The sequence below is a fragment of the Myotis lucifugus genome, unplaced genomic scaffold (assembly GCF_000147115.1).
Source record: "Myotis lucifugus unplaced genomic scaffold, Myoluc2.0 scaffold_1248, whole genome shotgun sequence".
NCBI classification, from domain to species: domain Eukaryota; kingdom Metazoa; phylum Chordata; class Mammalia; order Chiroptera; family Vespertilionidae; genus Myotis; species Myotis lucifugus.
Genome location: NW_005872296.1, coordinates 48,956 through 73,631, shown reverse-complemented (window position 1 = coordinate 73,631; position 24,676 = coordinate 48,956). Strand labels below are relative to the sequence as shown.

The window sequence follows — 24,676 nt, the reverse complement described above, 5'->3', positions numbered from 1 at the left end:
GGCTATGTAACAAGAGACAAAGAAGGACCCAGCCATTTCACTTCTGGGTATTTATTTTTTAATATATTTTTATTGATTTCAGAGGGAGGGAGAGATAGAAACATCAATGATGAGAGAGAATCACTGATCAGCTGCCTCCTGCACACCCCCTACTAGGGATCGAGCCCGAACCTGGGCATGTGCCCTTACTGGAACTGAACCTGGGACCCTTCAATCTGCAGGCTGATGCTCTATCCACTGAGCCAAACCAGCTAGGGCATGGGTATTTATCTTAAAGAAACCCAAAACACTAAATCAGAAAGACATATACTTCCATATGTTCATTGCAGCATTATTTACAGTAGCCAAGATATGGAAGCAATCTAAGTGTCCATCAATAGACGAATGATAAAGAACTATTGCATATATACAATGAAATATGACTCAGCCATAAAAAAATAAAATCTTGCCATCTACAGCAATATGGTGGATCTAGAAGGTAATGTGTTGATTGAAATAAGTCAGACAAAGAAAGACAAATGCCATATGACTTACTTATATGTAGAATCTAAAAAACAGAATGAACTAACAAACAAAACAGAAATACTCATAGAGAAAATTTTAATGGTTGCCAGATGAGTGGGGTTGGAGGAGTAAGTGAAAAGGTGAAGGGACTAAGAACTACTAAGAATAGTCAAGGGATGTAGTGTACAGCATAGGAAATATCCTATATAATAAAAGACTAATATGCAAATTGTTTGACCAGGAGTTTGACCGCTTGCTATGACGTGCCCTGACCACCAGGGGGTGGCGCGGAACATGGTGGGCGTCGGCGACATGGTGCTGGCAGTGGGTGGCAGTGGAGGTGCTGCCAGCCCCAATGGGCCCTGACAAGAGCAGGACTGTGGTGGGTTGGTGGAGCAGGTAAGCGGGCGGTGCCAGGACAATGTGGGTGCGAGTGGGGGCCCAATCGCCCCGCTCATCGCCCTGCAGATGGCAACCAGTGGCGGAGGTGGGGAGCGGAGCTGCTGCCCAGCTCTCAGGTGCTGAGGGAGCCTGGCAGGGGGCCCAGCCCCGACCAATGGCCCCTGCAGATGGTGACCGGCAGCCAGCAGGCCCTGATCGCCTGATTGGGGCTTGGGCCCTGGGCTGGGACAGGGATCTGGGGGTGGGTGGAAGCGACCAATCTCCTGTGGCATCAGGTGGGGGCTGTGACCTCTCGCCGGCTACCTGGAGGGGGGGAGTGACGGGGACAGAGGTGCTGTGAGAATGTGGGGTGTCCACCGAGCTCGCTCTTACTCTCCCTGGTACCCTTCCCTGGGACACCAGGGCTCACATGCTGAGGAAGCCCCCACACTCAGGTTCCAGGCACCTGTGAGGAGCCCGCCCTGCACCCATCAGCCTCTTTCCGGTGAGCCAGGCCACAGCCGCCTGGATGGCAGGGGCTGGTTGGGCTCCCTGTGGGTTCACGCAGGAACCAGTCTGCAAGGCCAACTGGGAGAGAGTGCGCTGTCTGTCCAGCTTCCGTGTGGTGCCGCTGGGCAGAGGCCCATGCTGCGCCCCAGCCCGCGGCGTCCAGCCACACTCACTGCATCTCTGTGTGGGGACTCAGGCGCTGTGGCTTAGGCGGAGGGAGCACGCGGGGGTGGGTGGGGGGGTGGTGGTGGAGAGGGGGCAGTGCTGCCCAGGGCCCAGAGGTCAGCTGGGACCTGCCCTTCCACATCAGACGCTCACATTTCAATTGCGGGCCAGGCCTAGGGACCACACTTGTGCATGAATGTCATGCACCCAGTGGCGGCAAAAGGACAGACTAGTAGTCAATAATCCTATATAATAAAAGGGTAATATGCAAATTGACTGAATGGTGGAACAACCAGTCGCTATGTCATGCACTGACCACCAGAGGGCAGATGCTCAATGCAGGAGCTGCCCCCAGCCTGCAGGCCCCTAACACCCCATGGGGCCTGCTGGTCAACCTCTTGGTCCCTTCCCCCAGCCAGGAGGCTCTGATCACCTGATGGCAAATGGGGAACCGGGGGTGGGTGGAAGCGGGGGGTGGGGCCGGCAGCTGGGGAAGATGGCCCTGATTGAAGGCCAGGCCTAGGGACCGTACCCATGCATGAATTTCATGCGCCGGGCCTCTAGTCTATAATAAAAGGGTAATATGCTAATTAGACCACGTGTCCTTCCTGACAAAGCCCGGGCTGGGGGGAAGCCAGCCCAGGTGCCAGGTGCCTGCAGGTGGCCCGGGGGAAGCCAGCCCGGGTCCTGGGTACCTGCGCTTGTGGGCGGCCAGGGGGAAGCCAGCCCGGGTGCCAGGTGCCTGCCGGCAGCCAGAGGAGGGAAACCTGGGTCCCAAGTGCCAGAGGGAAGCCGGTGCTGGCAGCCAGGAGAAGGAAGGCCTACTCTTGCACAAATTTTCATGCATCGGGCCTCTATTATTGTAATAAGTATGTATCATGTCATATATGTACTAGAGTTATCAGGGTGACCACTTAGTAAGTTATATAATGTCTAATTACTGAGTTGTACACCTAAAGCTAATACAATATTGTAAGTCACCTGTACTTAAAAAATATATTTAAAGTTAAAAAAAAAAAGAGCTATCCCTTTGGGCAGTGTGGAGAAAAGGCATAAATCCTCTTCAGATTCATCTTAGACCACAGTAAAGGAATTTAATTGATTTTAGTTCCCAGAACTAATAATGGATATAAAAACACCCATTGACCACATCATTGTGTCATAACGTGCCTCCTCAAAGACCAGTATCATACTGTCCTGGTTCTGGTGAGCTAATTTGTTCCCTTTTATTCTCTCTCCTCTGTCTTATCACTTTACATGACTGGTGAACATCAGTACATTCCCAGCTGCTTATTTTTCAGCTTTCAGTCCCTTTGTGCTCATCAGCTGTGATACTCAGATCTTCAGTACTTACTATGTCAGTTATGGTTAAAAAAAGAAAGAAAAAGAAAAGAAAATCTCCAAATTGTCCTTCCACAAGCAGCTATAATTTATTCAACAACTTTTACGCAGTCAATATTTGACCATTATGGGTCTAACCTAAAATTTATCCTGGTCATTTTTCAATGTGAGACTTTAGTCTTGTGATTCAATTTTTTTCTTAATGCACTATTTCCTAATGGGGAAAGAAACAAATCTAGAATGTACTTTCTATAAAACAGCTTTCCTGTCTGTTCAAGACTAAAATCTAGAGACATGACAACCAAATACAATGCATGAATATAAAGAAGATGCTGGTTAGAAAGTAAATAGTGCCCAGCGGTGTGGCTCAGTGCACCAGATGTCGACCCATGCACCAAAAGGTCACCAGATCAATTCCCGGTCAGGGTAATGCCCAAGTTGTGGGCTCCATCCCAGTAGGGGGCTGCAGGAGGTAACCAATTGATGTTCCTCTCACATTGATGTTTCTATCTCTCTCTCCTTTTCTCTCTCTCTAAAAATCAATAAGAACATATATATTTTTTAAAAAAGAAAATAAATAGCAATAGGATAAATTATTGGGAGCACTGGGAAATATGAAATAGAAAAGAATACTAGTATTACAGAATTATTGATAATTTTCTTGTATAACTATGGTATTAAAATAAGATTGTTCTTAATCTAAAAGGGTACATGCTAACATGTTCAGGAATGAACTATCATGACTTATATATGTCAAATGCTACATGAATATACATACACATATATTCAGAGAGAAAGGCAAATATGGCCAAATGTTAACAATTATTGATTCTAGGTAGAGAAGAGTATATTCATTATACTATTCTTTAAACTTGTCTGAAAATTGTCGTAAGATTTTGGGAAAGAATTCTCAAATGGGCCATTTTTTTTTTCCTTTGTAATCTCTAAATTACCTTGAAATGTGAACAAAGAATTATAATTATTGCCTACCTGTCTGTTGGAATTCATTTCAGGCAAATTGTTTCACACCTCTCCCTGGTTCTTCAAGTATATTCCCAGCTTAACACTTGCTAAATCCACATTTATTTTCAGTCTTAATGTTTTATGAAGCTTAAGGGATAGATTCTGAATAAAAATCCTCTCAGGTTTTGTTTTACTAAATTTTATCCAGAATGAACTACCTGAAACTCAAATTCATAAGTGGTTATGAAAAGCTTTCCTAAATTCATTATGCCAATGAGCATTCCTCTCCTAAGAATTCACTAGTAGTAATACTAATGAGGAGGATAAGAACAACAGCTAATACGCACTGAGCATAGGCTACATACCAGACACTCTTCCAAGGATTTGATGCATATAAATCTATCCAGTCTTTACAAAAGTACTATTAAGTAGTTACCATCACCAGCATTTTAAAGATGATCCCCAAAAGGGATAAACATTTTGTCCAACAACCCACAGGGAGTAAGAGGTAGAATGGTGATGACAATAGTATGGTTTGTGCCATGGATAAGGGTCTTCCTATCTTTGTTACATTACAGAAATAATGGATATTTATTATTCAAAATAAAATGTAACAAAGACTGAGTAGTGTTAGAAGCCTTCTATACATTTACTAAATGAACATACTTGGTGTAAATTCTCTATGCTTTTATGGGCATAAGGAAGTCGTGATTCCCACATTAGCCAAATCTTCCTATAGCATGAATATTCTGCTAATCAGGTGACAAGTGAGGGATTTCTTGTTCCAATTAATCATATTGTAACTTGTGTCACATTTATAAAAGTATGAATGCTGTCTCAATTATCTCTGGATAAGGGCAAACTTTTGTTTTTAATTTCCAATAATTCATGGACTAATTGATACTTTTGTAAAATGCAATGATGTTATGGCAATATCAAATTGCTATAAATGTTTCCAAACAGTTACTCTTTTTCTGCATTTATCTTATGATGCACAGGTAACAATTTTGTGGACTAGTACTAGTCTCTAGACAAGTTTGAGTAGCACTTGTCTAAGGGTGTTCCTGCATTCTAATCTAAGGGTTTCTCATGTGGATGAGTTCTCTGATGTATTCTAAGGTGCTTATTACATCTACACTGAGTGGGCAGATTATTATGACCACTCCATCAGTACTTCATTGACACTTCCACAAATACTGAATATTGAAAACTTCCTAAGCAAATGCTCTCAAGGTTTATTATTATTATTATTTGCATAACTAATTCACTTCATTGTACTGATGGGGTGGTCATAATAATCTGGCCACTCAGTGTATAAACCTTTGTGCATTCCTTACATTCATAAGATTTCACAGCAGTATTAATTCTCTGATGTGCAGAGCAAGAACTGAATTAAATTTCCGTTCTTCCCTCATTCCTTAAAGTGCTTCTTATAAGTATAAATCCTCCAATGCTTATCAGACTCTATGTCATGAATAAAGATACATTCCTTTCATTTAAATAGTTTCAAATCAATATACATTGATGTTCAATAAGATTATGCAGAAGTCTAAAGGCCTTTTCATATTCCTTATATTTAAAATATTTCTTACTAGTATAAATTTCCTAATATCAACCAAATTTTCCATACACAGGTAAGGCTTTTGTACATTCCTTACATTCATAAGTTTTCTCTAGAATAAGATTTCTCTGTTTAAGTTGTCCATACACAAAATAATGTTTTCACATTTCTTCTCCAGTAGCAATTGTTTCAATTGAATAAGTTGACCATATAAAAACTTCCCCATTCTTTATATTCATGGGGTTTATCATTACTATAAGTTCTATCATGTTGAACAAGGCCTGAGCCAGGAGTAAATCTTCCTAAATTCCTTACATTATAAGGTTTCTCAGTAGTATGAAATGTCTGATGAACACTAAGTTGAAACCCACTACCAAAGGCCTGTCCAAATTCTTTACATTCATAGGATTTCTCACCAGTATGGACTCTCTCATGTTTAACAAGGCTTGAACCCCAACTAAAGGCTTTCCCACATTCCTTACATTCAAAAGGTTTCTCACCAGTATGAATTTTTTGATGTTTAGTAAGGTGATAGCCACGACTAAAAGCCTTTCCGCAATCTTTACATTCATAGGGTTTCTCACCTGTATGAATTCTCTCATGTTGAACAAGACTTGAACCACAATTAAAGCTCTTCCCACATTCCTTACATTCGTAGGGTTTCTTGCCAGTATGAAATATCTGATGTCGAGTAAGTTGATAACCCCAACAGAAAGCCTTTCCACATACTTTACATTCATAAGGTTTCTTGCCAGTATGGATTTTCTGATGCTGTGTAAGTTGATAGCCACGACTGAATGCTTTCCCACATTCTTCACATTTATAAGTTTTCGCACCTGAATGAATTATCTCGTGTTTAGCAAGGCTTGAGCCCCAAAAAAAGGCCTTTCCACATACCTTACATTCATAAGATTTCACACCAATGTGAATTTTCTGATGTTGAGTAAGGTGGTAGCCACGACTAAAGGCCTTTCCACATTCTTTACATTCATAGGGCTTCTCACCACTATGGATTCTCTCATGTTTAACAAGACTTGATCCCCAACTAAAAGTCTTCCCACATTCCTTACATTTGTAGGGTTTCTCACCAGTATGAAATCTCTGATGCACAGTGAGTTGATAGGCACTAAAGAAGTCCTTACCACATTCTTTACATTCAAAGTGTTTTTCAGCTGTATGAGTTCTCTCCTGTTGAACAAGTTTTGAACCATGACTACAAGTCTTCCCACATTCCTTATAAATGTCAGGTTCCTCTGGATTAAGTCTTTGATGTGCAATAAGAGATTTACTTTTTTGGTAAGTGGGCATTTTTTCATAGCTGATTATCATTTGACTGAAGTATTCCTCTTGATGTTCCTGTAGTTCATCAAATTTGCTTTTGCACTTCCAATTATTTTCGGAAATGGATGCCTCAAGATCAAGGGTTTTACTTCTTTCCTTTACTGCGCATTGGGAAAAACTTATTTCAGAAATGTTCTTTCCTGAAAAGTTATTTTCAGTCTCATATGTTGACTCCAAATCTGAAAGAAAACAGGAAAACCACACATTTTATTTCCTCTACCAGAAAAATGCCCTCTATAGTAAAAATAAAAGATGAATTGAAAATAATACCCATAAGTGAATTGGATTAGACTTACTAAACTCCTAAGCATCAAGTCTCTTCTTATCAAATTCAAATTTGATTTTTCAGCTCCTGTAATCTTAATGTTCTGATTTGACAGTTTTCTGGAGAATTCGACAAAAATCACTTTAACGAGTCCCTCTTCCTGTGTAGATGGATCCCTTAAAATCCCTAGCATCAGTCAAGCCCTTCTGTGTGCAGGTGTGATTCCAGCCGAACTTTTAATGACTGTATAGGCTGGCATGATTAACTGGATTCTAGAAAATCTTCACATTTAAAAACAACTTCATTAAGCTAGATAATTCTCCCTCACAGGAATTTTTCTGAGTGGTTGGTGCTGAGCTAGAAAGCAGACAAAATCTTGCAGTTTGAGCAGTTATTAAGTTCCAAGACTCTACTGGATTTCCAAACAAGACGTGAAACACAACTAACTACAGCTGTAATACAACCACCCAGCTCAAATCCTGATACACAAAGAGGTTAGCCACCAGTGGTCATGTGGGAAGTTTAGAGCAAAGAAAGATGTTTAAAATCTAGAAACAAGAAATAAACTGAAACTAATGAAAGTTATCGCCCAGTCCCAGCTCAGCTCCAGGCTTGGAACACAGTTTTGTACAACTTAGCATCAACAAATAGTTCAATTAAGTTTGAATTGCCAGCTAAGGGCTTGCATTATAATTACTTGGTACTTGAATGTTTTTTGTAAGGCTTAACAGAGTTTATAAATGAATATAGGTTTAACTTCTTGTTGGATGTTTTTTAAAAAATCATTGAGAACCCAAAAGCACTTTTGTTTATATGGGTTATGTCTTTTTACAATAAATCATTGAATGTTAATAGATTTTTATGAAAAATAATTATATTTTCCAAAATAAAACAACTGGATTCTCATATCTGCTTCTGCATTTAATCTGTGGCAATGCTATTTTGGTTGAAGTATATGAAGAATCCAATCTTCCACAGATATGCAGTTGTAAAATGGAATAATCTATAATAAAAGCGTAATATGCAAATCGACCAAATGACCGAACAGCAGAACGGCCGTTTGGACAACCTTCCGATGACAATGCTATGACATGCACTGGTGTCAAATCAGCCAAGGCGGGTGTGATGCAATTGGTCAGGGGCCCCTGCCATCGCCCCACGATCGCCCAGTAGAAGAAAGCCCAGGCCACCAGCCAGTGACACTGTGGTGGGTGTGCAGGGCGGGCCAGCGATCGCCCCACAGAGGGAGGCCCAGGCCAGCCAAGCGATCGCACCCCACACCTGTCACCCGCAGAGGGCAAGCAATGGCAGCGGTGAGGGAGGGGCTAGCTGCCGGCAGCCTGGGGAAGGAAAGCTCCAATAGGCCCTGATCACCGGCCAGGCTTAGGGACCCTACCTGAGGGGTCCTGGATTGCGAGATGGTGCAGGCTGGGCAGAGGGACACCCCTTTTCCCCTGCCCCCCATGTACGAATTTCGTGCACCAGGCCTCTAGTATTTTGTAAGCCTGTTCAGATAATTGTGGATGTGTTTCTTTGATATTACAGTAAAACTTGAGAAGTGGTAGTTCCTTAAAAGTTAACTACAATGTGGAATATGCAACTATACCCAGGAATTTTTCATAGTATGTTACATTAAAATCCATTACACTTTGAATGACCTTTTATCCATGCATAATTTTGCAACATCATACATTGGTCATTCGAAAAATAGTGGTTCACTGCGTTGTGCAGATGTTTGAGAATTTGATACATTTCATTATACACTATCAAAACAATCATATGGTAATATTACCACCTATCTCATTAGGAAGAAAATACGTATTGAAAAGCTGTAAAGCTCAAAATGGTGGACATAAGTTTCATACAATTCTAATTTTTACTTGAAAGTTTGAATTCTATTATTGGCAACAAATAGTTGTTCTTGAAATGACAGGCTCACTTGCAAGAAAATTTTACCAACTACCTAAGTCCGGATAACCATAGTGTTAGTCAGTCTTTCAAGAAAAAAAATGGTGCTCCATAAAAAATGGCGAGTTTAACTCACAATTCAAACAACTGCACAAGTGGTTTTCCTCAAGGCCACCATCATACTTTGGTATGCAACAGAGAAGCTTAACAAATACTTCCTATTTTATCACACAAAATATTTTCTTAATGCACACTCAAGGGTCAAGATGTAATAAAATAAAACTCAGAGTAGGGTACTGAATGTCAATGTGAGGGGGGTTCCAATATAAAAAGGATTTTCCCATGTAGAAAGTCAGAATGTAAGCAGGAGAAGGACAAGTGTCTGTGTGTGACCTGGTATGGGCTGCCATAGCCCAAGTGGGATGAGAATGGCAATCATAGGATTAAGGTGGTGGTGGTAATGGAAGGCTGGTTACATAGAGTTTGATCAAGTAAGTAAATATATTAAGGATAAAGGAAGCCAGGTTTTTCACTGTTAGAGAAGGGAGTTAGAAATGCGGAAAGTAAGTTGAAATGAAACCTGTAGTGTTGAATTGGAATTGGAGATATCTGTGTGAACTCAAGATTTTCAATATATAGAAGTAAATGTGTGTGCATGTATACGTATATATGTGGTAAATAAGTATATTCTCTAGTTCTGTCCGAGGGGGCCTGGGAGCAGCCATCCCTCAGTAGCAATGAGCAAACCTAGTACCCAGATTTTGGTTTCTAAATACCACTCTGGACTAACATGTTGGTTCCCGCCTGTCTTTGCCTTCCAGGGTTAAAATTTCTTGGTTGTCCCATGTAGAAAGTGGTTGATATTAAAGCTGAAACAGGAAAAGTACAAGATAAGCCTGAAATGTGTTTTTGTCAGAAATTAGGAAGTGTTTAGAGTGATGGAGTTATACCAGAGGACACAGAAGCCCCATGACAGGGTTCCCAGTGGTTTAATCTGGAACAAGCTCAAATATTTTGCGCTTTAAAATAAATAATGGGACGAGCATATTACAACCCATTGACTAGAAATCCAATATATAAATAAAAGGAAGTTTGAAGGGGAATACAACATTTAATAGTCTCAAAGTTCCTTCCCACAAAATACTCATTAAAGGAAAAAAGATTAACTTTACATGAAGGAAGCCGGCAGATACAACCTTAATCAACTGCTCAAAGGAAGCATCAGCAGTAATGACAAATCATTTGCACTATCTGACAGGATGCAAGGAGAATGCAGCATCAATTCTGTGATATTTCTGCCAAAAATGCATAACCTAAATCTAATCGTGAGGAAAAAGCAGACAAACCCACGCTGAGGAGCACTGGACAAAACAATTGGCCTGTAACTGTCAGAAGGAGCAAGGGATTCAAGTCAAGGAAAGACACAGGAACTAATTCAGAGTGAAAGACTAAACAACTCAAATTCCTAAAACAACAATGACAAAACTGTATTATCTGACCCTTGCCTATCTCCTTACTAATTTCTTAGTACACGCTCCACTGCTAATTTTGCTCTGGCCTTACAGGTCCTGCAATAAAGTTCCTTTCCAACCACAGGGCCTTTGCATTTGTTGTTGACTGTGATTGGTATAGTCCCCCCCATATAGTCATATAATTTGATCCCAGGCTTCATGTGTCTATTCAAGAAAACTTTCTCTAGCCACCGTATCTGAATTAGCCTTATGAATTCCCATCATTTTCTGTTCTCTTGTGTCGTTTACCTTTCCTGAAAAAACATGTTATAAGATTGTATTTATGCATGTATTTATTTATTTACTTATTTCTCCCTGACTACATAAATTGCATGAGAATGGATAGTTATCAATCTTGTTCATGATGGTGCAATGCCTGGCTGGGAGTAGGCACTCAAAATATTTGCAGCCCTGGCTGGTGTTCCTCAGTGGTTAGCAATGGCCTGTGCAAGAAAGGGTTGTGGGTTCTATTCTTGGTCAAGAGCATGTACTTGGGTTGCAGATTCGATCCCCGGCCCCAGTCCAGGAGCATGCAGGAGGCAACTAATCAATGTGTCTCTGTCACATCAATGTTTCTCTCTCTTTCTCTCTCTTTCTCTCTCTCTCCCTCTCCCTCTTTTTCCTCCCTTCTACTCTAAAAATCAATGGAAAAAATATCCTTGGGTGAGGATTAACAAAACAAACAAACAAAAAATTTGCAGACTTTATGAATGAATGCATATATTTACTCATAAATACAAAAGAGCTAGAAAGGTGATGAATCCAACATATAAGCAAAATGGTTATACGAGAAACAATAAACACACCCTCCTCACTGAAATCGAAGGGAAATATGAGAAGAAAACAAGGAGGGTGGGAATGAGATCAAGATGAAGTTCCTTTGGTAGCTCAAACTAAGACTTCAATTTGCTCCCCGGTGATGGGCCTTCACTCTACAGGCCTTGGTCCTTTATAGGAACCCTTCCAAACATCACCCCGGATGTTCTTGCTTCTCCTCTTCTGTGACCTGTGAGGTTGTTTCCTGCAATGTTGGTTCCCTCCTGTCTTTGCCTTCCTGGGTTAAAACTTCTCGGCCCTCCCCTCACAACCATCCAGGACTCTCCTTCTTGCTCCAATAATGTCCTCACATATGCCTACTCTAAGCTAAAATATTTGGTTAACTGTCAATAAAGTAAAGGTAAAAATAATGTTGATAAAGACCTCAGAAAAGAGAAGGATGATGGGAATAAAGACCATGACATCACATAGATAGGAAAATGATCTTGTTTGAGATTCCTAGTACCCACCTGTGCCCTGGCTGGTGTGGCTCAATTCGTTGAGTGTCGTCCCGTGCACCGAAAGGTCATCAGTTCGATTCCTGGTCAGGGCACATGCCCAGGTTTCGGATTTGATCCCTGTTGGGGTGTATACAGGAGGCAATCAATTGATGTTTCTTTCACATCGATGTTTCTCTCTCTCTCTCTCCCTCTCCTTTCCTCTCTCTCTAAAAAATCAATAAAAACATATTAAAAATAAAACAGTACCTACCTCATGGGGACATTGTGAAAGTTAAGTAAGTTAATATATGTGTTCTACTTAAAAAAAGCCTAGTTTATAGTAAGTACAGTGTTAACTGTTAATATTATTGTTATTGTTGTTACTTTGCTGAGAGGAAAACAAGAAGTTTCATGAGACATTTTTAGGAGTTAGCTCAGATTGTAACTTTTTACTCTAACTTTGTTGTAAGTAAAGAAATGCATTTGCTTAGTAAGAAATGAATTCTGTTCATTCAAACCAGCCCTAGCTAAAGTGAAGAGGCTCTTTTGAAAGCCAGAGTGTATCAGGACCCTGTTCCTAGCTGTACGACCTCCATGTGGGTCAGGAAAGAACAAAGAGCAGTGCTTCTTTAAGGTGCGTAAAAATCACCGAGGGATCTTGTAAATGCAGATTCTGTCCTGCAGGTCTGGGGCAGGACCTGACAAGCTGCATTTCTAACCAGCCCCAGAAGAAGCTCATGCTGCTTCCTTGTGTAACACTTAACAATAAACAAGTTAAAACCCCATGGAAACCAAGTCATGGCTTCCAATCCCTGAGAAGACAATCTACATGCTCGCCCCACCTTCCCCAAACTAACGAAACTGCGTATCATCTGGGCCCTGCCTGTCTTCCTCACTAATTACCGATACTCTCTCCTTCACTACTTTGCTCTGGCCTTCTTATGGTTCCTCAAACAAAAGAACCACACTTGCAGTAGCAAGGACACAGCTCATTTACAGAAATGTTGAAATTAAACACAGTATGAAACCTGGTTTTTCTGACAATGGTTATGAAATGAATGCCCCATCACACAAATCCAGCTCCTTGGTCATTAAAGAGAGGCCATTCATTGCAGGAAGGGTCAGAGGAAGGGGGGAAGCTCACTGAGGGGTGGGAAGATCAGGGTGCTCAATGAACCCATTTCTAACCCAACAAATATCAGACCACTCCTTTGAGAACAGAAAAAGAAATTCATCTGGTTTCTTCAAAGGCAGCCCTGTGATTCCCAGTGAAGAAAGCTGATGCTGCAGCGAGGAGATTCTGGATTATTTCAGGCGGATGACCTTACCCAGTGAAATCAAGTTGCTGTAGTTCTCCAACATCACATCCATGTATAAGTCCCTCTGAGCAGGGCTCAGGCACTCCCACTCTTCCTGGGAGAAGTGGATGGCCACATCACTGAAAGTCACCAAGCCCTAAAACCAAAAACCCACACGTTACTTATGAAATTAAATAACTTAAGAAAATATTTCCAAGAGGGGAAAAAAAAGATTGTGAAGGATAAACTGCAAGAAGAGAAAAATATGACAATGAAGGAAGCTTGAAGCTTGTGATACACACAGGTAGGAAAAAGTAAGGAAATTATTATGACTAAAGCAGTATGTCTACATGTTCTAGAACAGTGGTTCTCAACCTTCTGGCCCTTTAAATACAGTTCCTCATGTTGTGACCCAACCATAAAATTATTTTCGTTGCTACTTCATAACTGTAATGTTGCTACTGTTATGAATCGTAATGTAAATATCTGATATGCAGGATGGTCTTAGGCGACCCCTGTGAAAGGGTCGTTCGACCATCAAAGGGGTCGCGACCCACAGGTTGAGAACCGCTGTTCTAGAAGAATCCTGGTAGAGCAGAAAAAACTTCCAGGATACTATGAGATAAGTCAGTTCTCCAGACCTGTCTGATAATATATTTAAAAATCCCAGTTACTCTTCTATTCAAGAAAAATAGTGGAGGGGAGAAAGGGAGGCTTATGGGTATACATACACATACCCTGCTATGTGCCTGCCTCATAATTCTTTATAAATGTGAACTGCTATACCATCTTTTCCCTTTAAGGAATATGGAGATGAAATTTTTCCCCAAAAACACACTATAAAGTCTCTATTTCAGAGATATGATTTCCATTAAAAATTATCATTAAGCCTCAAGTAAATCATTCTGTTAGATTTCATCAAAATAATTGTTTATTATGATGAATACATAAAATGGGTTATTAGCTACAATTCAGTTCATCATTTGGATATATGAGATTAATAAATATTATGTTTACATATTTAGGTTAAACAAAATTTCTAAAGATTTTCTTAATTCTTGGAATCATACTTAAAATCTGGATCATCTTTTCTTTGGGAAATATTTTTTAAAATGTATTTTTATGGATTTCATAGAGCAAGAGAGAGGGAGAGATAGAAACATCAATGATGACAGAGAATCATTGATCAGCTGTTTTCTGCAAGCCTCCTACTGGGGACTGAGCCAGCAACCCAGGCATGTGCCCTGACCAGGAATCCAATGGTGGCCTCCTGGTTCACAGGTTGGCACTCAACCTCTGAGCCACACCTGAGGGGCTGGATCATCTTGTTATCATTAACCGCCCATCGCTTAACACCTTCCTTAATCCCAAATTGGAGGATACTGTGCCTAACAGATGTTGCCCAAGACCTGCATGTCCTGGTCAATGACAAAATGGACTTGAATACTGGTGTTCATCAATTAGGGAATCCCTGGAAAGAACCACTCACTCCCCCTCTAATCCTGAAAGCCTTGAAAAGCATATGATTGCACATAACTTAGGCTGAGACCAAGAAATCCCAAATCCCACCTGAACCTTCTGGAAAACTCAGGTCTGTGAAGAAGTTCCAAGCGCTCCTGTGTGGTCCACTGGGACCCTCCTCACTAACTCATCATACACAGACTTGACAAGGGAAGGAGAGATTCTGATAAGGGAAACGGTGCAGGCCTGGGGGCACGAAGGTGGAGGTGATAACAAGGGCACCACCCGAGACAGCCTGCCGAGGACATGCCACAGGGACACACCAAAGCTCTTCCAGAGGACGTGTCCCCGAAACTGCCTTCTTGGTGGCCGTCCAGCTGTCAGGGAACAGCATCCTGACTGGCTTCTTTCCTAGCTCCTGCCAATCAGCATCTTAGCAGAAAAGGGAAAACTGTCGTTTCCAAAATGTCTACAGTCTTTCATTCTCTCCTTTTTCATCCTTCTCTTATATAAATCCCATCTGTGCTTTGATAGATAAATCCATCTACTATTGGTTTTTCCTTTTATACAAGTAAAAGAGCTATTCTTTGACAGAAGCTCAAGTACTTCCCACAAAAGACTCTATTCTTTACTGTTCCTGACAGAAGGCTGAGCATGCAGTAGATGCTGAATGAGTGTGATGACTGACTGGAAAAGGCAGCTCGGGAGGGCATAGGGAATTTGGTGCCATCCTTCACTGGAATAGGAGGAACTGAGAAGCGGGTTCAGGGATGGGGGTCTGTTAGGTAGAAGGCTTTAGTATAATTAAGGAAAAGATTCGCATAAACTAAAAATCACTGTATTCCAAGTAGAGAGAAATACCAACTTACATCAGTCATGGTTCCGTAATTGCAAGAACTAATTAGTGCTCCATGGGGTTCCTCCATTGGCGAAGCACAGAGTCCAGAAAAGCCAGAGCTGGGGAAGGAAAAGGAAGCTTGAGACCAGGTGTGCTTAACTGATCCCATCATGACTCAAATGAATCCACACCCCACACACCATATGTGGAATCTAAACTCTCACCTAAAATCCGCAGGTCCTTCAGCAGAAAGGTTTCTTTCACAGCCCATTCTGGGGGTGCTGCTATGACCCTGAGATTGGACCACTCAGTCCTCCCCCAGATCAGGCCTCCCCACTTTCCATTCCCCCCCAAAGTCTTGGACCATATGGGGCTGAGAATGCCCCATATGGTCCAAGACTAGAACATTCTTCATGGGCTTAGGACTTTAGAAAATTGGTCAAGACATAGGAGCAGACAGGACATACAAACAATTGTTCAGGTAATTGCCTGTGCCCCCAAAATATGACTTTAATGCATTCAGAACATCCATGCAATGGAACACTTTGAAACTGTGCTAAGTTGGGGAAAATAATCAAGATCTATTATCAATAGAAAAAAATAGGTTATGATGTATATAGTATAACTACATTTTTAAATATGTATATATCAATACAGAAAGACTGACGGTCAGACATCAATAGATGAAAAACTGGAAAGTTATATAGCTATCTATGCTAATAAAAGGGTAATATGCTAATTAGACCAGGAGACCTTCCGGGAGACCTTCCAGATGTCCTTCTGGACGAAGCCATGGTGGTGGGGCCGAGGCAGAGGCAGTTAGGGGCAATCAGGCCAGGAGGGGAGGGCAGTTGGGGGTGATCAGGCTGGCAGGGGGGCCAGTTGGGGGTGAGCAGGCCGGCAGGGGTGGGCAGTTGGGGGCGAGCAGGCCGACAGGCAGAGTGGTTAGGGGTGATCAGGCAGGCAGGCAGGTGAGCGGTTAGGAGCCAGCGGTCCTGGATTGTGAAAGGGATGTCCGACTGCTGGTTTAGGCCCGATATCCGAACCGGCAGTCGGACATCCCCTGAGGGGTCCCAGATGGAAAGAGTGCAGCCAGGCTGAGGGACACCCCCCCCCCACCCCCCGTGCACAAATTTCATGCACCAGGCCACTAGTATATAGTAATGTAGTATGACCATAATGACCTTTTAGTTTAGTATTCTGCATAATTATTGTAATGATGGCCATGCATTATACTAACTATATGATTTCTTTCCCTAGAAAAAATGGCTGAAATTCCCAAAGAAATCTCAAGGGTATATTGAGAGGTCTTGACCCTGCTACTTTTCATGTCTTCTGATAAATGGGCTTATTTTGTATCTGAACTTGTCTTTTTAGACATGATACCCTCCATGAAAATGCTGAATCACCTGATCCTATAGCCTTACTTTGCAACTAATATTAGCAGGATAAAAACTATATAGTATGAAACTCACAGGCTATATTCCATTTGCCTCCACAAAGTTGGTATAACTTAACAGTATTGCTTACAATTACCTTACTATGAGTTCCTAAGATAGGTTATCTGAATTGCATATTGGCCTTTGTTGCTGACTGCCCTACTTATTCCTAAACATATTTTGTTTTTCTTATCCTAAAGGTAACAACTATGTCTTTTAGTCATTATATTACTGCCCAAGTACTACTATCTCAGGGTCTTACATTTGGGACACATTTTTACCCAAAATTCCAGTTAGAAATGTATCCTTAAATAGCTAGGGAAATAACCAGATATAAACATAAGAATATTCAACCAAAAATCATTTATGATAACCAAGAATTAGAAACTATGTAATACTGGGCAAAAGGCTTAGTAAATTATGGCCCATTCTACCTTCACGATTGTGAAGGTAATGGGCCACATTAATTGATGAAGAAAGACATACATAGTCAATTTCTTAGTGAGGCAAGCAGGTTTTTTAAAAGATACATAAGGTGTGAAGTGTATGTGAAATTAAGATAAAGACTCTGATGTCAAACTTGAACTTGATGGTTACCAATTTCTCAACACCTCTGTTGAGAAATTCAATAAAAGAGGGGTAAAAAGTGTCTACCACGGATGGTTGCATTGAAGATTAAATAAGAAAGACCACATAAAATGGTGTACGATCATTGCTTAATATAAGTTTTAGCCATTACTAGTGAAAATGAAAAAGATTACTTATCCCTTATTACATTGTAATAATGTGAGAAAGTTAATGCAAGAAAGTTAATACCATTCTTGGAATTTTTCTCATGATAAAATCTGTGCTTCTCAGGCCTGCTTTCTTACATTTCTAAATCACACAGCCCAGCCCTAAGCCTGCTATTCTTCCTAAATAACAAGATGAGCAAAGCAGGCTCTTAAAAAGATACCAAAAAAAATATTCCCTCCTTCCAGAAGCTGCAGATGAGAGACAAATTAGGTACTGCAAAGCTAGCTCAGAAAATATAACCCAATGAGGTGTCAATCTGGGAACATTAACCAGAGGCTCAATCGGGTTGTTCTGTGCAAATTGGTGGCTTATTTGAATATTTAAAACTATAACCTCCTTATTCTACCTCCTGGTATTAATATCTGTCCTGGAAATATTTGTAAAATAGATTTTTGTAAAACATTAGAGATTATTGCTATTCTCTGTGGAAGTAACCTTTAAGTTCATCTTCATTGCTCTGGTAATCAATTTCTAAATAGCATTTCTATACTAGTCCTAAAAGCTGTAAATATTTGAAATTTTTCAAATGAAAGAATCACTGGCATTTCCCTCCTCTTTCTACATACTCAAGATTAAATAAAGATGAAAATAAAAGCCATGTCTGGGGGTTATTCAATGGCTAAAATGTATTTTAAGCAATTATTGTACACCATTTTATATGATTTTTCTTAATCTTCAGTGCAACCACCTGTTACACTTCTTACCCCTCTTTTATTTCATTTCCAACTAAAAGCTAGAGAGTCTTCAAATCAATTATATCACCATAATGTGACTTTATTCTGCAGAAACAAAACCAGACACACAGGCTTGTAGGAAAACAAACAAGCAAAACACACACACTGGAATACTAAGAATGAGTAGGAAGATATAATTTTTACCTCATTCTCTATATGTTTCCTGGATTAAGCAATTGTTTTGTCACAAACCTGTATTAATTCCATAATCAAATGTAAAATATTGCAGTCATTAAGAAAACGAAACAAAAAGCCCAACACTGAAAATCAGTGGGCCTGAAACAAATTACACCTACCAGCTCTTGAACATCCCGGGGCTGTAGCTCATCACTACAATGAGACACTTTCACTGTCAAGATTCTCCGGTCAATGAACTCGAATTATGTAAGTCACCTTCAAAGTCTGAGGAAGAAAATATATACACATAAGCAGAAACACAACAAAAACATACGTGTTTGGTACAAAGCAGATGCTGGACAAGTGTGGCTACACCTAACTTCTTCACTGAATGAATGATGAAAACAACATTTTGGATACGATCCTTGAAAAACGTCTTTCAAAATCCTGTCTTTTCTAATGGAATTCACATAGCGCTCCTAATATTCTTGAGTACTTTTGTTCATAGCTATAACTTTTGCTTAATATTATCATTTACATTTTTTCTTTTGATTCTTTATAAACATAATTTTTATTAGGTGAATATTATTATACCACAGGAAATACTGAAATTTACCTGTTTCCATTATCACTGGACACTAATTTTCTACAAGTTCCTTCCTAGCTCTTATACCTTTTTATTCCAGGCCAATGGAGCTAGATATTTTTTAAGTCATGTGCGCTGGATAACTTCATTAAGTTATAGACATTGTGCCCACTTTAAAAATTTACAAATATTTGCCAAAATTATGTTTCAATTTCAAACTGTTTGTGGTCATCTGGAATAAGACCTGCGGTAAAGACCTCTTTCTTCCTTCTATTACCTTACCATTTGAGCATCTGGTCACATTTTTAAACTTGTAAGTATCCACCACAATCATCTTCATATTTCTCTTCATATGTTGATCTATAAGGAGTTGATTGGGAAAGATCCAGAATCACCACATAACAGCAGCTCTTAATATTTACCAAGCCGTTATCATGGGGCAGGCACTGTTCTAAGGAGCTTGATACATATTAGCTCACCTCACATCATTACAACCCCATAAGTTAGGTATTTTTTTGTCCTGATTTTGTCAATGTGGCACCTAGAGCCAGAATCATTTGTCTAAGCTCACGCAGCTAGAACAGCAGAGCCACTGGTGCTCTAGATCCAGAGCCTTACTCTTAACCACACACAGTACTGCCTGCCTCTCACAGCCTACACAAAGTTGGACCTGAGCCCTAACTGGTTTGGCTCAGTGGATAGAGCGTCGGCCTGCGGACTGAAGGGTCCCAGGTTCGATTCCAGTCAAGGGCCATGTACCTTGGGTTGCGGGCACATCCCCAGTAGAGGTTGTGCAGGAGGCAGCTGATTGATGTTTCTCTCTCATCAATGTTTCTAACTCTCTATCCCTCTCCCTTCCTCTCTGTAAAAAACCAATAAAATATATTTTAAAAAAGAAAAGTTGGACCTGAAACAATTTATGCTTAGCAATGTTACAGATTTCTACTAAAAGATTATCTGAAAGTCTCTGCTCTTGTTGGTGCACACTGCAAAGCCCTATGCTCAAAGCTCAAAGCACATCACTGCTCCTAAAGGCATCACAACATGGAAATTTTTTTTAAAATATATTTTTGTTGATTTCAGAGAGGAAGGGAAAGGAAGAGAGAGATAGAAATATCGATGATGAGAGAGAAACATTGATAGGCTGCCTCCTGTACAACCCCTGCTGGGGATCAAGCCCACAACCTGGGCATGTGCCTGACAGGGATTCGAACTGTGACCTCCTGGTTCATAGGTCAATCCTCAACCACTGAGCCACACTGGCCGGGCACAAACATTGGAATTTATTAACTGAAACTAACAATTCCCTCTTCCCTTGCCTTGAGCTTTGAAAATCACGACTGTGGAAAAGATAAAAAATAGTTTATCTACCTGAATACTAACCTCTCCAAGTAATCATCAGCTAAAATAAAGCTCTAACAGTTATCGCCACGAGGTATATTTCTTTTTTGTTTGTTCCTTTGTTTTTTTGTTAATCCTCACCCGAGGATACTTTCACATTGATTTTTGGAGAGAGTGGAAGGGAAAGAGAGAGAGAGAGACAGAGAGAGAAAAACATCAATGTGAGAGAGACACATTAATTGGTTGCCTCTCACACGTGCCCCGATAGGGCTGGGGATCAAGTCTGCAGCTGACGTACGAGCCGTTGACTGGAATCGAACCTGGGACCCTTCAGTCTGAGGGCCCACACTCTGTCCACTAAGCAAAACCAGCTAGGGCTCCACGAGGTGTATTTCAATGCGATCAGAACACTTAGAAAGGGAGAATGCACTGAAGGATTTGAACAATTCACCATGTGAACAGATGGCCATTAGCTGAAGAAAAGGACACTATGGGACCACTGGGAACGGGGGCGCACCAGCGTGGTGGGTCCCTCGCCAGAAGGAAGACCCATGAGAGACCCTACTAGTCAAGATATTTCAGGCCAAGGAAAGCAAATATTCTCATGATCTAAAAGCAAAAGTAATTGAATGACTATAAAAGAACACAAACCCACCTGAACTTCAATTCCCAGATATCCAACTCTTCTTTCCTCCTCCTCAGGGTTCTTCTTAGAAACCTGACAGCAATGGGAGGGAAGAGGAATCATTTGACACCAGCATTTCTTGGAGCAGACAGAGTTAAATTAAAATGGAAAGCAGAACCAAAACACCCCCTAGGGCCACATCTGCTTTCATCCACATATAAGCAAGTCGAATTAAAGGGAGGCTGGACTCCATCTGAGTTGACAGCAATTCTTGGGAACTGAGGCTCGGAAGCATGTAGCTGGCCCCCAAGGAGCAACGAGGGGTGCCTCCTCTAGGAACCCTACCTGGGACACCCCTCCCCCCTCATGTCTTCCTGGGAGCCTGTCACGAGGACACCTCCAGATGTAAAGTACTCATCCCAAGTCTACTTCCTGCTTGACACGTTCAGGCTGGGGCTTAGTGCAGGGCTTCTTCTCTTGGGGTCATTTAACTTTTCAGGACCTGAGAGTCTAGACCAAGCATGTCAAACTCACGGCCCACGGACCGCATGCAGCCCACAATGAATATTTTGTGGCCCAGCCAATATAACGGTATGTAAGAAACGTTTTAATAAAAATTTCATAACCTAATTTTTACAATATCCTGTTATATATAATCCTATATAATAAAGAGGTAATATGAAAATTAACCCTCATGCCCTCACAAGATGGCTGCCTACGACCAGGCTGGCAGGGGGGTTAGTGAGGGACGACCAAATGACTGAACAGCAGGCTGCGTGGGGGGACCAGGCCAGCAGAGGGGGGCAGTTAGGGGTGATTAGGCTGGCAGTGGAGGCAGTGAGGGGCAACTAGGCAGTAGGGGGGGCAGTCGGGGGGCCAGTTGGGGGCACCCCCCCTGGCGGGGGGGGGGGAGGGCAGTTGGGGGCAACCTGGCCGGCAGTGGGGGGCTGTTGAGGGCGACCAGTCCGGCAGGGGGGGCAGTTAGGCGTGATCAAGCTGGCACTTAGAGGCAGTGAGGGGCGATCAGGCCCGCGGGGGTTGGGGGGGGCAGTTAGGGGCGACCAGGCCGGCAGGGAGAGGGCAGTTGGGGGCAACCTGGCCGGCAGCGGGGGGCTGTTAAGGGCGATCAGTCCGGCAGGGGGGGCAGTTAGGTGCTATCAAGCCGGCACTTAGAGGCAGTGAGGGGCGATCAGGCCGGCAGGGGTGAGGGGGGGCAGTTAGGGGCGACCAGGCAGGCAGGCAGGTGAGCGATTAGGAGCCAGTGGTCCAGGATTGTGAGCGGGATGTCTGACTACTGGTTTGGGCCCATCCCCTGGGATCAGGCCTAAACTGGCAGTCGGACATCCCCTGAGGGGTCCCGGATTGGAGAGGGTGCAGACTGGGCTGAGGGTACCAACCCCCCCTGCACCGGGCCTCTAGTTATTAATAACAAATCACAGCATTCACTAATGACTTATTACCACAATCGTGTTGCATTCGTTTCCCTTACGCGCCTTACACGCAGGCGCACCATTTCTCCCCACCAACACTAGCTGTGAACATTTTTAGCAGCTGATGGCCACGTCATTCGTCTTATACTGCCTTGTTTGGTGTGCGCAACAGAAAACATTTTGCTTTCAAAGAACAAGAAAAATAGGTTTATTCGCTTAATTTGTGCAGTGATTCGGTGTCTGGTAAGTGAGTGTTCAAGAAAAAATATTAATTTTTATTAAGGTGTTCTATTATTTTATGTTAACGATGACTCATTTATTTCAGCCCTTTATATTCAGCATGTCTCTATCGAAATAAACCTACGTTCTATGAACATTGGAGCTTTTGTTTTTTTGCGGCCCACACAAACTTACACCTTATTTGGCCCGTGTAGCCTTGGAGTTTGCCATGCTTGACTCCGGAGGGAACTGAGAGCCCACAGCCAAAGGGAACCGCACCTCCAAATAAAGGCCCGCACCCCATCACCCTGTTACCCAGACAGGCCGCGCCCTGTCCCGCCGCCTGTCCCGCGCCGTCCTTCTCACTCGGGCTTGCGGCTCCCGACACAACTCGCCCGGTGCCCGAGGGGCCGCCTCACCTCAACCGCCTCCCGGCGTCACCCAACCGTCGCTGCCCGTTCCAGTCCCGCTTCCGTGAAGTCTGCTGAGCCCCCCACCCTCGGCCGGCGCTGGCACGCGACCAACTTGCCGCGCAGAGGCCAAGAACTCGGGGACAACGGAAAGGAACCCAAAGACCGAGGATAGTTTGGGCCCAGAAGCTTATGGGAGCCCAGCTCTCCCAAACACTCTCCACAGGCACACTTGACTCTTCCTGAACAGGCCTGTGCCCGGAGACTTCTGGGAAATGTAGTCCACAGCCGACGAAGTCCGGGAAACGGGGTCCTCCAGAAGGCTCCCAGGATGCAACTCGGCGCAGCTGTCAGAGGCGCTTTTCCGACGCCCACCTGGAGAGCTAGCCTTTGCCGTAGGGAGCCATTCTCGGCTTGGGCGAGCCTGGCGGCTCTGGTGTCTTTGGTGAGGCTGAGGGTGAATTAAAAGGTTCTCAGCGAAGGCAAAAATGGGAGTGCAGGATGGCCAGGGACTTAGCCCTCGGTGAGCGGGGCATCCCAGGTAAAGCGGGCCACGAGCTTACTTGGGTACCAGCGACTGGAGCAGGTGTGGCGTTTGAACGGATGGCTCGTCTTGTTTGTTCTCGTGAATTTGTGGGTCCAACTCGTTGTCTGGGACCCTGAGTGGAGTTATTTATACGCATGGTATATAGTTTCTGCCATTGTGAATCTGTATTTCCTTAGGGGTAAGGCAGTTTTTGTTAGAGATTTATGCCACTGTTGGAAAGCAGCTGTAAGTGGTCGTGAACGGATGTTGTGACCGTGGGGATTTATGCGAAGTTCTCTGTAGGACTGAGAGATGTGAGGAAGTCTGTCACATTGTGTGGTCCTATTAATATCAGTAACTGGAGATGAGTAATATTTGTAAGATATTTTTTAAAATTTCTTTTGTGTGCATACCATGGTGATTATGAAAGTGGATCGCTGTCCACCTGGGATTGAAAAACAGTACAGTGTTGTCTAACTTGATATGTGTTAGTTTATCTGACTACCAGCGACTGTATATACCTGGGAAATTGTGACTGCGCTTTGATAATAATAAGTGGTAATAATCCACAGTTTCCTTACCGACAAAATAGTGTTATTACGTTTTCTTGGAGCATCAAATTTAAGATGCATAAAAAGATTTACAACTTATCTGCCAAAAATTTAGATATTTTATAATGAATCAAAGATGTTTTATGGGGAAGAATGCAAATCAGCATAACTTTTTTATGGGTTTTTCTGTTTGTTTTGTTAATCCTCACCAGAGGATATTTTTTCCATTGATTCTTAGAGAGAATGGAAGGGAGGAGGAAATACAGAGAAATATTGATGTTTGTGTCCTTGACCGGAATCAAAACCAGGACCCTTCAGTCTGCGGGGGCGATGCTCTAGCCATTGAGCCAAACCGACTAGGACTCAGCATAACTTTTAAAAAGAAAAAAATGGGAGTGGGAGTGGCTGAGGAGAGGTCAATGGGGGGAAAAGGAGACATATGTATACTTTAAACAAAAAGGAATTTAAAGTTTAAAAAAAGAAAGAAAAAGAGCCCTAGCCAGTTTGGCTCAGTGGCTAGAGTGTTGGCCTGCAGACTAAAGGGTCCCAGGTTTCCATTCCGGTCAAGGGCACATACCCAGTAGGGGGTGTGCAGGAGGC

The 24,676-nt window shown here is 42.3% G+C and overlaps 1 protein-coding gene across 1 annotated transcript in view; it reads right to left on the bottom strand.

The window, feature by feature from the left end:
- The window catches only part of LOC102435818 (zinc finger protein 45), a 39,176-nt gene extending 17,913 nt beyond the window's left edge, over positions 1 to 21,263 (bottom strand). The window contains exons 1-5 of the mRNA XM_023748282.1: positions 20,971 to 21,263; positions 18,568 to 18,673; positions 15,335 to 15,422; positions 13,035 to 13,161; positions 5,617 to 6,945 (exon numbers count right to left, since the gene is read on the bottom strand). Of these exons, the coding sequence (XP_023604050.1) occupies positions 5,617 to 6,945; positions 13,035 to 13,161; positions 15,335 to 15,422; positions 18,568 to 18,599 (1,576 nt within the window). The 5' untranslated portion in view covers positions 18,600 to 18,673; positions 20,971 to 21,263. The remainder of the gene's footprint in view (positions 1 to 5,616; positions 6,946 to 13,034; positions 13,162 to 15,334; positions 15,423 to 18,567; positions 18,674 to 20,970) is intronic.
- Positions 21,264 to 24,676: the final 3,413 nt, after the last annotated feature.